Below are 17262 nucleotides of genomic sequence, written 5' to 3'. Positions count from 1 at the left end.
TTTTTTTTAAAATAAATACTATGCTTTCAAATCAGTAATAGTTTATTTTTGTTTATTTTCATAATTTAATTTAATTAATTTGACATAGATAACTGAAAAATGAATTTGAATTACAATATAGCTTATTATTATTAGAATCAATAGTATTTCAATCAAAATTGATGAAATATTTAAATTTTAATGAATATTAAAATATAATATAAAATATGTCTGGCAAGGTAATTTCAGGGTAGGTATGAATGAGCAAAATATATTAGTTGAAAATAAAAATATTTTAATGTAAATTTATTTATTTATTTTGAGTACATTCATTTAAATTTATTAAATACTAAAAACTCTTAAGAGGTTTGCAAAAAGCTATAAAGATAATAAATTTGAAATTGTAAATGAGATGTTTATGGTAAATATAAATTAAATGATTCCATAATACGTAAGAACAGTTTACATTGCAATGGTTTTGATATGATTGAATAAGTATAATAGCTCGAATAAATAAATATTTTTATCTTACTTATAATATTATATATGATTTATAAGAATTAATAAAATAATAACTAAATAAATAAATAAATTAAGTAATTTCAAAATAATGATCCAAAAGATATTATTTAATTTTTTCTTAGTATCTATTTTGATCAATTGCTGTGTAGCAATCAACTAGAAACAGTGCTGCACTTCAGAAACATGGACTCAATGTCCTGTTGAATGCAATGGCGATTGTTGTCCAGCTAATCAAATTAAGGTTTGCGGGGAGCAAAGTATTTGCATTTAAAAAGGATAGATATAAAAGTCAATCTAAGAATTAGAAAGCAAGATTTATGACACTTCTTGTGATTTTTATGATGAATTAGAAAAAATTTACATATGTGGAGAGTTAGGATATCCTCTTAAAATAGGTAAAAAATATTGTTAATTATCGCTAGATAATTTAGATAAATATGCAAACTAAGACTGGTAAAACGCCAATTTGATTTGCTAAAAAACTAAGATTGTTTCTGAAGTCAAGAATACTTTTAAAGAATAGAGAGCCTTTGTCTGTGAGGATTTATACGCTTCTGCTTTTAATTCTTACTAGGAATGTTTTGTGTAACCTAAATAAAATAACTTGTAAATCTCCTACTGTAATAATCCCATTAAAGATGACCTAAAGATAGGTATGACATATTTTAAAGGTGGTAATTTTATGGATCTGGCTAGTTAATTAGGACCAATAAGTTGCTAATGTATTTTTGGAGGAGTAGAATATACAAATATTATTGAAAACTACACTATGAACTTACCAATATGTGCAATTTATAAATTTTATGACTCTAAAAAGTATGTTTAATAGTATGTAGGACCTTACTATGATAAACTAAGAGACTCTTCTTCTAAGGCATATCATGAGATTTAGAATTAAATTATTAAAGACACTATTGAAGCAAAAGAGGAGATTAATAAAACAATTATATAATTAAAGGAATTCTCAATCAATAGCTATCACAAAATTGATTCTTATGTCTAAAATGCTTTTTCTAATATTTCTGCTTTTTGGAGATCGATTTTCTCTAAAGGAAAAAGTCTTAAAAGCTCAAAAGGATTTATTGAAAAGGATCATGAATAAGATACTCAAAAAGCCAATCAATCAGCTGTAGAAAAGTGAAAAATGAGAGAAAATAAACAAATAAATAATAAGAATAATAAAATAAAATTATATAAATAAAAAATTAAAATATTTTTATAAAAAACATATTAAATTCTATAAATAATCAATAAATTTTATTAAATTATTAGAATAATCTTCATTTTAATATAAAATTAAATTATCATTAATTTATTAAACAACCTTGATTGATTTTTCATAAACTTAAAAATTTTTATTTTAAAATAATTTAAACAAAAAAAATATTTAAATTATTTGAAAAACTAAAATAGAATTTATAAATTTAATTTTTAAGAATGAAACTAATATTTCTACTAGGACGGATACAAAAATTTAGATTGAATTAAAATGAGAAATTTAAATTTATTGTAACTCCTCATTAATTAATGGTAACTTCCCCATTTATGAGGGCAGCTTTGTGGAACTTAATTGGAATTTTCTAAATTTATTTAAATTTGGCTCTAAATTAATATTGAGGAAATCCCATAATAAATTTTTTTTTTTCATTAATTTTTCAATGAAAATTAAAAATAAATGAAAATCCAACAGTTAAGAATATTTTTTTTATTCATTTTTTAATGTGTTTTTTATTTTCTTAGTAAGTCAAAATATCCTCATTATTTAATATCTACTCAAAAAAAATAATATTTGACTCTTGGTTGGAAATTCGGTTCTAAAAATTTATTTTGCTCCTTAGTATAAGTAGCTCTTAATTAATGATGAGTTAGATAGAGTATATAATTATTTCTTTTTATATTAAAACAAAATAAAGCCCTTGTTGAATATTAAGGTATTAAATATAATTATTTATGAGTAAATTTTAATGAAACTGAAATACCTTATGGAAAAAAAGATAAAATAAAATGTAAGAATACAGCAAATAATTGTTTGTTTGTTTGTTTGTTTATTTTTTATCGACTTATCTGCTTATCACTTTAATAATTTTTGTATTAATTCATATTGTATAAAACAAGTTAAAGCACTTTTTTGATTATTTAATGATATAAAATATACTAATAAATCAATTAGTAAGTGAAATTTTTTAATGAAACTGAAACTCCTCGTAGAAAAAATATATAGTATAAACAAATAATTAACAATAGAGGAAATTTTAGTTTATTTATTTATTTATTTGTTGTTTTATATAGTAAATTCTTTTTATATAATAAGTCTACTGTATTAATTTTATCTTCATAAAATATTTTCCTTTTAATCTTAATTAAACGATTTTACTTTCATTTTTAAGGACTCTTTTATTAGGCTTTTTCTTTTTCAAGTCTTTTTTTCTGTTAATTATGTAAATATTTTAAATTTTTTATTATTATATATGGATTTAATTATTACTTTAACTTGAAGCTCTTATTCTCTTTTGAGTTCTCCTCTTAAATTTCCAATATGATCATTCTCAGCATCATCATCTATTTAAGCTTATTAAACAATAATTTATTTAATAAAATATTTATCAATTTATATTGAAATTACTAGTTTCTGTATCAGATTCAATATATGATGCTGATTTAGCATGATATGAATCACGAGAATCTTTTTCGGAGTTAAAGCTATGATCTTCACTAGGTTGTTAGTTATCTGAATATTATTTCTTTATTGATGGCTTGATACGAAGATTTCTTCTTATGAATTCTTCGTTTTGAGTTTCATCATTTACATTAGTCTAATTAAGTTAATCAAGAACATGTTCAATGTCTTCGTCCTTTGTCTTATCTAATTCAGCATGGAAGACAGTGCACACTTTATTAAATAGCTATTCAATCTAACTTCTGGGAAATTGTTCGTAAAAGTTTGTTCTTTTACTTTAATTAAATCCTTTCGGTCTATTAACTTATTCGTGTTTAGTTAATATACGAATACACCATTAATAAAGTTTTTATTTCATCAAAATAGATCTTTGAACCTTTTCATCCATTGCATCCAACTTTTTAATTAACTGTTAAAAGAATTAAAAACTAATTTATAAAATTAAATTTAATTTTACTTCTTATTCCTTAAATCCTTGTTTACCCTTTTTTTACTACATTTCTAAAGCTACAAGCTCTTATTTCAGATCAGCTAATTTTTAGTTATATTGCTCATTTTTCTTTTTTAAGTTGTCAATTTTAGTTTCACTCTCTGCGATTGTAGCTAAGAGTTCACCATATGTCTATTCTCTAGAAAGGAATTTTGTTACTATTTCTTCACTTTCTGAAACACCTGTGGCAGTTTTTATTTTCTAGAAAGCTGATTCAACTACATCGAACTTTTTCATTTCTCTTTCCATTTTTTGTTTGAGTAAAGTGCTTACAAATTTATGAACCAATAAAAGTTATCTCCATTTTTTCTAATATTTTATATTTTTTTGTTAAATTTGAGATAGTTCAATATGAATTTACTTCTTATGGATCTTTATCATGCATAGCATGATCAGCAATAGCCATCATTTGCATAACTCTTTCCTCTCTAATTAAATAAATAATTTTACAAGTTTAAATTTGCTACAATGAGAAATTTTTATTCACCTTTTTCTGTCCAACTCCTATCTTGTCTATATTTTTCCTTTTATCTGGTTGAGCTTACTCTCCCTTTCTTTTCTCTCTTATTCTACGTTCTACAAAAAATAAAAAAATACATTCAATAAATCAATTTTAGTTATGGGAAAATAAAATTTACTTTCATAACTTCATCCATCATTTTAGAGGTTTAATCGTTAAATTATCTTGTTTAGTGAGCACGCAAGCTAATGGCATGTTGCTCTTATCTTAACTACTTTAATTCATTTTGGTAGATAATTACTTGTTTCTCATAGTGCTAAATGTCTTTTTTAAGCCTATTTCTCATATGTTAATAACTCTTTCTCTGCAAAACAGTCTCTTCCATTTAAATCTTAGATTCTTCACATCCTTTAATCATATCTTTTTCATTCTTAAAGATAAAATGATGAACAAATATTTTTTTATTTATGTAATTGTTGTACCTAAATGACATCTACATTGTTTTCTTTTAGGAATTATTCCTACTCTTTAAGCTTATCACTTTCTTCCTTTATTATATATAATACAACAAAGTAAGTGGTTGTTACAATAGTTGAATTTTAGTGATTAGAGAATATATTTAATTTTAATATTTCTTTTAAAACTATTATTGTAATTTAATTATTTAAGTTACCTATAATTGCTTTAATTCTTTTTCTTTTCTATTTGCTAAAGTTTTAGTTTGATCGTAGTGCTTTCTCATTTCTGTTAAGCTTTTATGAACTTCAGTCTTTTCGTCAAAATTCTAATTTCATAACAAAAAAAGCATGTATAAACTATAATTGTTAAATTCATATTTGATTTTTAGATATTTTTGATTAATAAAACTATCATACATCATCATCACCTCTTTAGTTAATTGAAGGGAGGAAACTTCTATTATTGGAGCTCTTTCCTAATATTTGTGATACATCATTATTCCTATTATAATTGAAAAAAGTAAGTAAGTATGTAAGTTAATTTTTAAATTTAAATCAAAATATTTACTTTATTCCTTTGTAAATTGAAGCCATAGCAGCTTATCTAGAAGAGCCTGGCATATAATAATCAGAATACCCGCTTTGACTACCATCTCTTAACTAACTGTTATAATGAATGAGAGATTTATTGTTAGGACTCTGATTATATATTTTCGATTGGCTGTTTAGATGATATGAATTCATCTGCTTGTAGTTCTTTTTATTTTAAATGTAATTAGGAAATCTATTTTGTAGTACTATTAAATGGAGTTGAAATATGAATTGCCGAATTTACTTCTGTTTCAGCTGCCATTCCTCGATGATTCTAATTTAATTATTTAATGTATTTTTGCAAGTTTTAATCTAAATAGTATTCAAAATATTGATGATAACTATTAAAGTATAAATTTTGCTTGGTTTGATATGTTAATTTATAATAAAAGAGTGATAAATAAATAGTAACAGAGAAAATTAATATTAATTAATTAAATCAATCACTTTATCATATAAATTAATATAAAAATCAACGTATGCATGCATATATATATGTATATATTCAAAACTAAAGTAAAATTTATTAATTCGCAATCTCTTGTTTTTTAGTGCATGTATCGAATCCTTTTCATTCAATAATACCTATACCACCAACTTATTTATATATCTTAATAATTTTTGAAAAAAGATAACCATTCCTTTTTGCATTAATTTTAACAAATCCTAATAAATAAAATTAAATTTTTTTAACAAAATTAATCAATTTTCATTAGTGCTTGTGAATATTAAATGCTATAAACATGATCAAAAATATTTGTCTTTTTTTTCTAAAAATTAAGTTTTATATTTATTAATTTGTTTGTTTTAAAATTTTACTATTTCATTAATTTAATTGATATCAAGCAATTATTTTATTAAAAATTTTATCATTTATTGGCAAATTTATGTGAATAAAATCATAAATAAAATAACTATTCAAGAAATAAGGATAAAAATTAATTTTAAAATTTATATAAAATAATTTTTTTTTAAATAAAAAATCAATAATAAAAATTGTTTTAAACTTTTTTAAAGTTTAGAACACAATAAAAAAAAATAATTAATTTTGGAATTTATTAAAAAATATTTAAACATTTTTTTATAACATTTAATATATATATTATTATTTTAGATTGAGATAAATTGATTTGTATTAATCAATAATACTGATTTGCCTTAATTGATAAGAGTGAGTTTGCCAGTTTAAACAAAATCATGCTTATTAAATATATTTGACATATTTGCAGCTTTCTCGAAAAAGGGATGTGTCAACAAAGATTAGTTTTTTCATATTTTTAATAAACATTTTTTTGGCTTTAATTCTTAATTTAAAACCAAATTAGAATTTAAAATTGATAACTTAATTTAATTATTAAAATTCAAAGCCAAGTTAATTTAAATATTATTCAATTTAATTAATATCTAAAGAAAACGATAAAGTTCTCAACTTTTTTAATTCAGATAAAATACTAATCAATGTTATAAATTCTGAAATATTAGTTTGACAGCTACAGTTCTCTAAAGAAAAATAATTTAGTAAAGCCATATTTTTGATTGCATTTGACAAATTAAAAAAAAAATCATATTAATTCTCCAATTTTCCAATTGATATTCCAAATTTTGTAAGTTGTTTCTAATTCTATAAATTTGTTAATATCTAATTTATTTAAACATTTTGATTATTATTAAAATCTATGAATAATTAACTTAAATTGTTTATATTTGGCTAAAAACCAATATCAGTTAATATTTAAAGGTTTGAGTTATTTAAATTTAAAAGAAATTTATCACATAAAGGGTTATTTTAAATTAATGTTTAGAGACTCTAAATTATAACTTAATTTTAATCGCTAATGTTTTATATTTCAATGATGATATTTTAAACATTATTTAAAATAGACATCCCTAAATTCAAATCATTTATATCGGAGAAGTACTATTAAGGATCTAAATAAACCAAAAACTCAAATATAGTTTTCTTAGTATACAGTTTTTAATAGTTTATATTTAATTAGCTCATAAATTTTTCAAGGCTTGTAAAATGAATGTCATAACCATCATTAAAATTGCATTTCACTATTTAATTTAAGTAGCTAAATAATAGAAACCGTGCTTTTAAAGTAATTTTGTTGATTATTATTTTTATTTTTTCCAATTTTGATAGCTTTTGCAATGATTTACAGAATATTTCAACTTCCGATTCTTCTAAATTATTTTCAAGATTCTAGTAATTCAAATCTATTTCTTTTAGCTCTTTACAATTTTGTAATTAATTTCCAAAGAATTTCTATTTTTAGTGGTCTTTTTATATGAATTAAAATTGCAATTACAAATTTGTTAAATTTATCAGTTAACCTACAGCTTCATAAAGTTTATTTACACACTAAACAGAAATATTACTTTAATAGCAAAATATCAGATTTAAAATTTAGATTTTTCTCAAAGATTAAATATTTGAAAATAATTCATAAACATTTTTATTCATCGCTTGCTCTTACTCTTTTATTTATAGTAAATTATTTAGATCTGTTTTAGAATTTTAAATACTTTATAAACTTAATTCTTAGATTTCTTAATTATTATTTATCTATCCCCAATAATTTATAGGAGCTATATCAGTTTATAAAATAGAAAGATGTTATTAATTTGATATTCCCTTTGCTAGCTCAATAAATTCGCTTTAATTAATAAAGTCTAACTCTTCTAACTCGTAAAGTATTATATATAATTTCTTAATTTAGTTAATTTTTTGAAGGCTTTTTCCCAGTTCAAGGATAAATTTTCTATGTGCTTTATAACTAAATTGTAACTCTAAATGACTCAAATTTTAGCAGAATTATATTGAGTTAGCCAAAGTTATTAATTCTTAATTTTATATTTACTCGGCATTATTAGTTATTTAAATAAAGATTTTCTTTATGTGTTTTTGATTTTTTATCAGTTCTGCAACACTTGTGAGTTACAAAAATGCTTATTTTATTTACAATTCACTAAGTATATTCTAATTAGTTTGAAAATAGTCTAAATATTAACTATTTAAAACCCGATTTGCAGCTTTAATTGATAGCTTTTATTCAGAGGTATTAATATCAGATCTTTAAAGTTTTATTTTAAAGTAAAAATTAGATCCTTATAATTAAAAATTAAGTTACTATAATCCGCTATTTTCAAAAAAAAAATTATTTAACTCAACATATTTGCTGTTATCAGTATTATCTAATTTAACTACTAACAGTAATCTTTAAAGATTTTTCAGTCCAACCAAATAATTTAATAGCATTTTATTATATTCAGAAACCTTTAAATTAGAAAATAAATCTAATTCTTCTATAACTATTTCTAAATTTTTAACATCTTTAATTTTCTAAATCAATTCAATAAACTGCTGATTATTTTAGTCTTCTTCCAAGTATTCAATGACAATTTTTACATTTTCGAAGTTTTGAAGATGATTTATTTTAGAATCTAAAATCTTTTGGCTGAAATTGAAAAAAACTTATGTCTACATTTGATGATTGATTTAAAAAGTTTCAATTAGAATTATTTATTAACAATAAATTATTATCTTTCTTTAAAGTATTTAATGTTAATTATATTAGATTGAGCATTTATAAAAAAATATAGAAAGATATTTATAAAAAAATATAGAAAATTTAATTTGAACATAAATATAATAAATTATTATGCTAATCCTTGATATCCACTTTAAGATTTTTTTATTAATTTTTTACACATATCAGTAGTATTTTATAGAGTAAAATCAAAGAGACATAATAGAAGAGACAATACATAAATAAAAATTTTAATATAAATTACAGATTATGAAGAAAGAATCTTTCTATTAAATTCTATTTTGATTGATTTTAATATTTATTTATATATATTTATTTTATTTAAAATTATTTGTTTTTGTTTTTCAGTCTTTTTTAAGTTCGATGCTCTTGACTTCTTCAAGTACTTAGTCTAAAGCTTTAGTCTTAGGGAATTTAGCTATGCTTTCCTATTTTAAATAAAATTTTAATTAGATTTTTGTCTTTAGTAGAAGTATTTCTAAAATGAATTATTAGAAAAATATAAAATAAAAAGTCTATTACTTCATTTGCAAATTTGCCAATAGGTTCTAATAAAGCATCAAATCTAATGTGAGAGAATAAAGTAGAAGAAATTCTCCAAGGGATACCTCCTTTTTCCAAAGTTTATTAAACCTTTTCTTTGACGGCATCAGTGTAGATAACTTCATGGAAACCGCAAGTGACATAACCACCAGTCATCCATTCAAATTATTTACCAGCTTATAATAAAAGACAACCATCAGGAACAGCGACAGGGATCTTTTCACCAGTTCTCAACCAAACGAATAAACCAGGATATCTGCTCTTTCCGTGGATAGTTAAGAAGTTCAAATCTATATATTTATAAAAACAATATAAATTAAAACCTATTCATGCAAATTAACTTTTTATAATTTGTTTATTTTATTTTTTTGCTAAATATTATAAAATTATTTATTATTCAAACACATGATTATCTGTTAGATACTTGTTTTTCATGGCTTTTTTTTAAAATTATTTTAGCTTTGCAATATTTTTTTGAATATAAATAAAGTCCTACCATAATGGAAACCTGCAAAAACTGCACCCTTATCATTCTTAACGAGGTCAGAACCAGTAGGAGCAAGTAAGTGATCACCACCTTTCATTCTTTCAGTGAAAGATTCTTCAGGAAGTTCCATACCAATAGCAGCCATCTTAGCTACAGTCATGCAACCGTCTAACATTAAGTTACCCCATCTTTCGCAAGTAGCTTCGAAGTTAGGGAAGTCGCTAGGAATAACTTTAGGAGGGTCGAATTCAGTGCTTCTGTTGGCTGGCTTTTCACCAATTCTGTAGAAATATCTCCACTTAGCATCCTATTTTTTAAAATTTTGTAATGAATCAATTAGCTTGTATGATAAATTTTAGTTTTTCTAAAATTAATATGTAATATAATAATGTACATATGGGGGAGGTTGAGGAGTGTAGGCAGCATTTTCAGCAGTGAATTAATTGACAACAGATTCATGGAGTCTAGCACGCTCTTTGTAAGGAGGAGTAGCACCACTTTAATAGCCCCATTCAGGGAGAGCTTCAGGAACCTTTTCACCCTTGTAGAGCATTTCACCACGGCTGACAAAGTATTTTTCGAACATATCTAAGAAGTTATCATTATCTTGTTAGTTGACTCTAGGATCTCTGATAATAACGCAACCATAAGTGTGAAGAGCTTAGGCAACTTCTTCACATTGCTTCTTGTAGTCTCCAGTCTTGTTTAAAAAGTTTGAAGTTTCAACAACAGGGACTTTAGCTATGCTATTTTGAGCCATTTATTTTGTTTGTATTAGTCTTTTTAAGCTTTAGTTTAAATAGTTAATTAATTTTTAATAAATATATTTATTACTAATACTGTTATCAAAATAATAGATGGATTTAAATCTGATAGAAATAATTGCATTTAAATAAGTATAATCATTATCAAAGATATTTCCATCAAATTAAGTAGTATAGTTACGTCAAAAATTTCAATAGTTTGTAATATTTTTAATTTATTAGCCTTTTTATTCGTATTAATTTCATCTTTTACCTTAAGTATTTACTTGGATTTTGGAGGGGGATTGGCTTTTTTTATTTTTTTTCCTTTCTGCTTTCTTTCTTTTTCTGATGGTTACTTTTTGTTTGTTTGAAAATTTTTTACTTTTATCCTCCTGCATATGTTAATACCTCTCAGAGAGCTAAGTAATGTTACTCTGTTACTCATAAAATTTAATACATCATATTCATAGTAGAATTTTTTTTTGAAGAACCCATTTTCATCTTATTTAAGTCTCTCCATTTTCATTTAAATATTTAAGCAATTTATTCTAATAAATCTTATAAATATTTTAGGTATAAATTGAAATCCAAAAATATTTTGCAAGCTCATATTTTGTCTTGCCAATCGAATATGGAATTTTCTTTTATGTTTAATATTTTAATGATGATTTTGTATGGTGTTCGCTTAAAGTTTATTAAAAAGTTAATCTACTATTACTATTTATTTATTCCCCCACAAATTTTTCAACATATTATGCATACTTAAAAAAATAATGCAATATTACTAATTTAGTAGATTTAAAATATTAAAATCATAGAAAATTCTATTTTTGATTGATTTTAGATTTTTAAATTTAAGGATAAAATTAAAGTTTTTTGATTAAAAGCATTTAGGAATTTTAAAAGTAATTAAAAAATTAATTCTTGTTACAAAATATTTAAGGTAATTATTTGTTTTTTATGAATTCTACCCTGATTTTAATATTGGTCATGTTACAGTGTTACTTAAGAAATTTGTCTTATTTATTTATAAATTTTGTGGATTTGATTGAGCCTTTCTTTTCATAAATATTTAAAAAACTATTTACTTTTTTTTGGTTATAGTTTTACATTTATATATGAACGCAATCAAAATCAGTAGAAGATAATTAGTTAAATACTAAATTAAAGAATCGATTGAAGTTAAAGCGCATTAAAAAATGTTCAATTATATACTTTTTTATACAATCACAAAAAAAATAAATATTAATTTAGTTTTTTAATTGATCATATAATTACCTATTCCTTAGTTTATTAAAATTTATAAAGAGTAAGGAGTATCATCAATCAATCACTCAATTATATTAATAAAAATGTAAACTTGTATTCTTTATAAAATCATTCAATAAAAATATTTTTATTTTAAATAATTCTAAGAGACAAATTTAATTTTATTCAATTAAATTGACGAAAAACTCATCAAACGTAAAATATGAAAAGATAAAATTATTTGCAGATAATTCTCTATCAAACATTGCTGAAATTTTAGAAAAATCTATGATATAGTATAATTTAAAAGGAGAAATGTTTAAAATTTATTATTCATATTATAAAATTATTATAATAATAATAGAATTAGTATAATTTTTTACTCAAATTTAAGCTTAATTTATAAAAACAAATCATAATTTTATAAAATGCTTCATCAATTTATTTAAGATATCTAAATAAAAAATGTTGATATCCAAAAATAAATAAAACTAATATTAATTTAAATAAAATAATATTCAATAAATAAAATGTATTTTAAAAGGGAAGGATATAAATTATTCATATTCTCTCAAAATTCAATATTGATTAGTGAATTTTAAATAAAATTAAATAAGAAAAAATTATTTTAATATTTTTTTGAGTTTTGTTTTTTATAATAAGGTCATAAAATGTGTAATGATTTTCATATAATTCGGTGCAAAAATATAAATTTCAACATTTAATTGATTAATAAGTTATTTAGAAATATTTAATTATAATTAGTAAATAGTAATTTGCTTTACACTTTAGAAATTTTAATTTAAATTTATTTATTTATTTGAGATTCATTTTATTTTAAACTCAAAAATTATTTTTTAATTTTTATCAGATTATCATTTATCTAGATATTTTTAAAAGGGGTGATTATTTTCTAGATGCTAAATTCGAATGCATTTAAGCTAATTTTGGTATTAGACTTCTGATAATTCTTCAATATTTTTACATGTTAATGGTTATTTGATATTGATAGTTATATTAGTATTATGTTTTATTTTAGAAAGTATTTAAAATGAGCTTTTTTTATCCATAGTTATATCTAATCTAATTAATTCTTCAAAATAACTCAAAGCTTATGCTAACATTTAAATGGATCCTCTTGAGAAAACAGATTTACAAAAATCTAGATTTAATATTTTTGTTTTGTAATTTTATTCATAAGCTTACTTCAATCCAATTTTTCTAGCTTTACGCAAGTTAAATGATACACTTTCAATTTAATGAATGACTTAAAATAATAAGTCATAGTTTTAAACATTCTTACTTGTTATTTCCACTTTTAATAGATTCAAAGTCAAAAATTGAGGTATTTATAAACATATTTAATCAAAGGATTCCTAATCAATTTTAATGTTTTTAAAGTTTAGCTCTAAATTAACACAGTTGAGAAAAATAGGTTTTAATTGTATTTAATTCATCAAAATTTATGTTTGATAAAAATAAATTATATAATGAGAAGCATATTAACTAATCTAGATAAAAGAGTTAAATTGCTAACTATTTTAATAGTAGATCGTTAATATTTAATTATTTGGATGTATAACTGGAACTTTTTTAATTTCTATTACTGTGTAATTATCATTTTCTTCAATTTGTTTAGCCATTTCTTACAAATAGCTTAGCTCTTCTATTTTTTTAAGTAGTTGATAAGAATTTGTTTCTAATGAAAGCATTTATTTTGTATTAGTTTTTATATAGATATTATTTAATTATTATAAACATAAACGATTATAGATAAACTATTTGAATTTTATAAAATAAATAAACTGTCTATTAATTAAGTAGTTGCTTTAATTTTTAATTATCTATTTATTGTGTTTTGATAAAAACTGTTTGTTATTGAAATAAAGTTCTTTTTTTAACTATTTCGAATAAGATTTGGATAGTTAATGTAGATAAGAGTAAATAAATATATTCTTTTTTTAATTGTAAAAAGCACTTTAAGACATTAATAAATTCATTTTTGTTTTGAAAAAATTGAAAATTTTATATAAAATATGATAAAAAATATATTATTTTTAAATAGAATGTGTGTTTTATTTAGATAAAATAAATAATAATTACTGTCTTTTTTTACTAGTAAAAAGCACATTAAGACATTAACAAATTCATTTTTGTTTGGAAAAAAGTGAAAATTTTTAATAAAATATGATTAAAAATATATTATTTTTAAATAGAATGTGTGTTTTATTTAGATAAAATAATAATTACTGTCAATTATGCAAAATAAATCAACTAAATAGCTATAAGAAAGGAGTTTGCAGATTATTTATTTATTTAAATATTTGTTGAAATAAGTAATTATTTGAATAATATGTTTAAGTAAACTGATAAATAATAAATAAAGGAAAGTTTGTTTAAAGGTTAGCAGCATACTTTATCAATTAGCTAAGCTAGAATTAGAATGGGGATTACTATAAGCTGACCCGTTTTATGTTGAGCTAAATGTATGCATGTTAAGAGGATTTGGATTCATGCACTATTATTACTAATGGGTGTTTTAGTACATAATACTAACATATGCTTCATACTTTCTTTTGTTATCCTCTTACTTAGCCAAGCTCAAATAATCTTAATAATTTTTAGTTTACATATCTAAATGACTAATTAACTCTTGCAACTATTAATTAGTTAAACTTTTAAGTGAATTGCTTAATATACTTTCACTGTTAGCATTGCAAATAATCACTTAGGGAGAAGGTTAGTAAGGAGCTGGAGTACTTGACTAACTTGTTGGATAACTTCCATAAAAAGGAGACATAACGTAAGGCTAATTGCCTGGCATCATAACAGGCTGTTACTGAATATTATTTTATTGCTATTGTTATTAGCTAAATTCTGGGTTTTTAGGGATGTTTGTTAAATTCAAATTTTACTATTGAAACTATGTACTTATAATTTACTGCTATTAATTATTAATAATATTATTTTTATAAATTTTTTACTGTTGGAGCTATGGCTAAAGTTATTGTTGTTGTTGCTGCTATTATTGCTACTGTTACTATTATTGCTAGTAAATTTGTTTTTAAAAATATGCTGTGTCTACTGTTTGAGAATTAGGAGTATTGCTTAATGTATTTGCTGCTAAGATGACTGGATTTTATTCGATAGACCTCTAGCAGTTTGAGGCAGCAACAGTGGTATTATTATTTTACTAAAAGTTTCCTGTAAAAAAAATATTTTGCTAGTCTTATTGATTTTTGCTTCCATTAACTTATGGTATAGACTACTCATGTTAAGTAATGGAGGAATTAGATTAAGAATCAGCTTAATCCATTTAGGATGATGAGTTCTTTCCAAATGAATTGATATTAGGGAAAGCTTCTTCATCCTGCTAGTTTGACAAGAAATTGCTTTTTAATTAAAAGATTAAATCAAAAATTGTGGATTTTTAAATAAAACTTTTTCTACTTGCTGTCTGATTTGGTTTTTCCTTTTTATTAGAAATTTTTATCAGGAATCAGCTCTGTGTTCCACTAGCCTACATCATAATTAAAGGTAGTTATTTCTGAATTTTCTTTATTAGATTTATTAGTTTCTTAAAATTAATTCTATCTTTCTTTTGCCCTATTTATTTTTATAAATAAAAGTAATTTATTTAAAAAATGATTAAAATTTTTAACAATTAATATTAAATTAAGTTTTTCTTTGAGGCGAATTTTATTTATTTATTTAATTACTAATTACTTTCTAAGATTTGAAAAGCTTTTAAATGTTAAGATATATTATTAGATTTATTGGTAGATTGATTGATTGATTGATCGATAGACAGAACGAACAATTAATAGATTTTTAAATTTATCATTGAAATCAAATTTAAACAAATAAAAATCTGTTTGTTTTACTGTGTAGGCTACTCTTTAGATGGAACGGTCCAGCCATTTGTTTGCGAATTAACTTCAGAATTATAAGAATGATCAGAATAGTTAGACTTAGAGTCTTCTTCTTAGGGATCATCGTCATTATCCTGATAGTTCTCCTCGTCTGACCTGCTCTTAGAATCACAAAAAGATTAGTCTCCATCCTGGTCTTAACTCTTTTTAGGATCTGAATACATCTTTGTCTTCTTTAGATTTGCATAGCTGCTTTGGGGATCAAGAAAATCATCTATATGGGTAAAGATGAGATCTTTAACTTTAGTTAGCTGTTTCTTTTATTCTTGAGCTTGTGTTAAGCCAGTGCCTTTAATAGTAATAAATTTAAAATCTTTTTTTGAATATTTAGCAGTAATTTGCTCAGAAGAGGTAGGATCTTTGTAAACATAGAGTGTGCGCAATTCAGAACCTTGCTAAACAATAATACGAGCAACATATTTCTCCTAAGTGAATTTATCTTAATTCTTATCTTTTCTAACTTTCATAATGCTTAAATCATATTTAAATTATTTGGGAGTGATGCGCTAGAAGATAGTTTCAAGAGTATTTTTCAATAAGTCATACTTCTTTTTATCGTTTTTAGTAATATCGAATCCGTTTACTTCCATGTGAGGGGAGTTATCCCTCTTAATGTGATTAAATCCAAAAAATATAATACCTCCATTATAATTAATATAAGATAAAATAATATTGCGAAGATCTTAATAAATTTAACTGCTTTCGTCTTTAAGTTTTATAATTTAATTACTATCGAGTCCATTAATCTATTAACAATTATAAATTTTAAAAAACTACTTATCAAAATAATAATATCTTTTCGTTTATTCATTCAAACGTTCACGGAATTAGTTAAATTTATCGGTAGGAGTTATCTACATTTAATTATTAGTGTCTTCAGATTTACTATGTACAGAACTTGTGTCGTTCATTTAATTACTTTAATTTGTGTTAATGCTATTTTCGCTCATTTTCTTCTTTTCAGTAGTCGAGCCGTCTCCCTATTTCTCACTGCCTTTGTCGTCTTGAGTGGAGATTGAGTCCTAGTTTATATTTGAACTCTTTGAAATTTTATTTAATGCAGCTACATTTTTATTAGTTAGACTACTTCCTGTAACTTCTTTAGTGCTCATTGAAAGCACACTATTTTCTTTGTCGTTTTGCTTTTTTTAACTTACAACGCACCAACCATCATTATGACTGGATTGAGTACTGGTAGTTTCCTATTTTTTTTGTTTAGTTTTATCGCTCATCTTAATAACTATAATGTTTTCTCTTAAATACTTTCAGTTTGTTTTTTTAAAAAGTAATTAGGTATCAATTTTTATTTAATTATTATTACTTATAATAATTTAATATTGAAAGGAATTATAAAAGTCAAATGGAATTCTTATCTTATTTTCCATTCAATATTCATTTTTTCAAGGTAAATTTTATAGCTAATACCTCTTTTACCCATCTTCTTTCTACTAAGCAAGCAAGCGAGCAGGCTGGTGTTTTATTTATTTATTTACTTATTATTATAAAACAGCTTTAAACTACTTAGGTATTTAGAAAATTTATCCTTATCTATCGCTTCTCTTCTTTTTTTTTCGC

General features: G+C 22.8%; 5 protein-coding genes across 5 annotated transcripts; all 5 read right to left on the bottom strand. All coding sequences in view use genetic code 6, as the record gives it.

The window, feature by feature from the left end:
- Positions 1-790: 790 nt before the first annotated feature.
- On the bottom strand, positions 791-1384 carry TTHERM_000188729 (transmembrane protein, putative; the record flags this gene model as incomplete). The annotated part of the gene is made up of 1 exon (XM_012797750.1): positions 791-1384. The coding sequence occupies one exon, from the start codon at positions 1382-1384 to the stop codon at positions 791-793; it is 594 nt and encodes a 197-aa protein (XP_012653204.1).
- A 1493-nt stretch (positions 1385-2877) lies between these two features.
- On the bottom strand, positions 2878-5439 carry TTHERM_00188700 (hypothetical protein; the record flags this gene model as incomplete). The annotated part of the gene is made up of 12 exons (XM_001016546.3): positions 2878-2928; positions 2987-3069; positions 3125-3587; positions 3636-3977; positions 4030-4096; positions 4156-4244; positions 4307-4558; positions 4611-4676; positions 4802-4912; positions 5004-5088; positions 5155-5342; positions 5422-5439. 12 exons carry the CDS (start codon positions 5437-5439, stop codon positions 2878-2880), a joined length of 1815 nt encoding a protein of 604 aa, XP_001016546.2.
- A 2707-nt stretch (positions 5440-8146) lies between these two features.
- On the bottom strand, positions 8147-8667 carry TTHERM_00188680 (hypothetical protein; the record flags this gene model as incomplete). The annotated part of the gene is made up of 2 exons (XM_001016544.1): positions 8147-8180; positions 8312-8667. 2 exons carry the CDS (start codon positions 8665-8667, stop codon positions 8147-8149), a joined length of 390 nt encoding a protein of 129 aa, XP_001016544.1.
- A 408-nt stretch (positions 8668-9075) lies between these two features.
- Positions 9076-10521, bottom strand: TTHERM_00188670 (clavaminate synthase-like protein, putative; the record flags this gene model as incomplete). The annotated part of the gene is made up of 4 exons (XM_001016543.3): positions 9076-9159; positions 9254-9564; positions 9771-10068; positions 10156-10521. 4 exons carry the CDS (start codon positions 10519-10521, stop codon positions 9076-9078), a joined length of 1059 nt encoding a protein of 352 aa, XP_001016543.3.
- A 3653-nt stretch (positions 10522-14174) lies between these two features.
- On the bottom strand, positions 14175-16919 carry TTHERM_00188660 (hypothetical protein; the record flags this gene model as incomplete). Its single annotated transcript, XM_001016542.3, has 3 exons — positions 14175-15147; positions 15206-15361; positions 15640-16919. The coding sequence occupies 3 exons, from the start codon at positions 16917-16919 to the stop codon at positions 14175-14177; spliced, it is 2409 nt and encodes an 802-aa protein (XP_001016542.2).
- Positions 16920-17262: the final 343 nt, after the last annotated feature.

Source organism: Tetrahymena thermophila, assembly GCF_000189635.1.
Source record: "Tetrahymena thermophila SB210 genomic scaffold scf_8254638, whole genome shotgun sequence".
In the NCBI taxonomy this organism is placed as follows: Eukaryota; Ciliophora; class Oligohymenophorea; order Hymenostomatida; family Tetrahymenidae; genus Tetrahymena; species Tetrahymena thermophila.
Note: the sequence above shows the minus strand (reverse complement) of the source record. Positions and strands in the feature narration are given on the sequence as shown.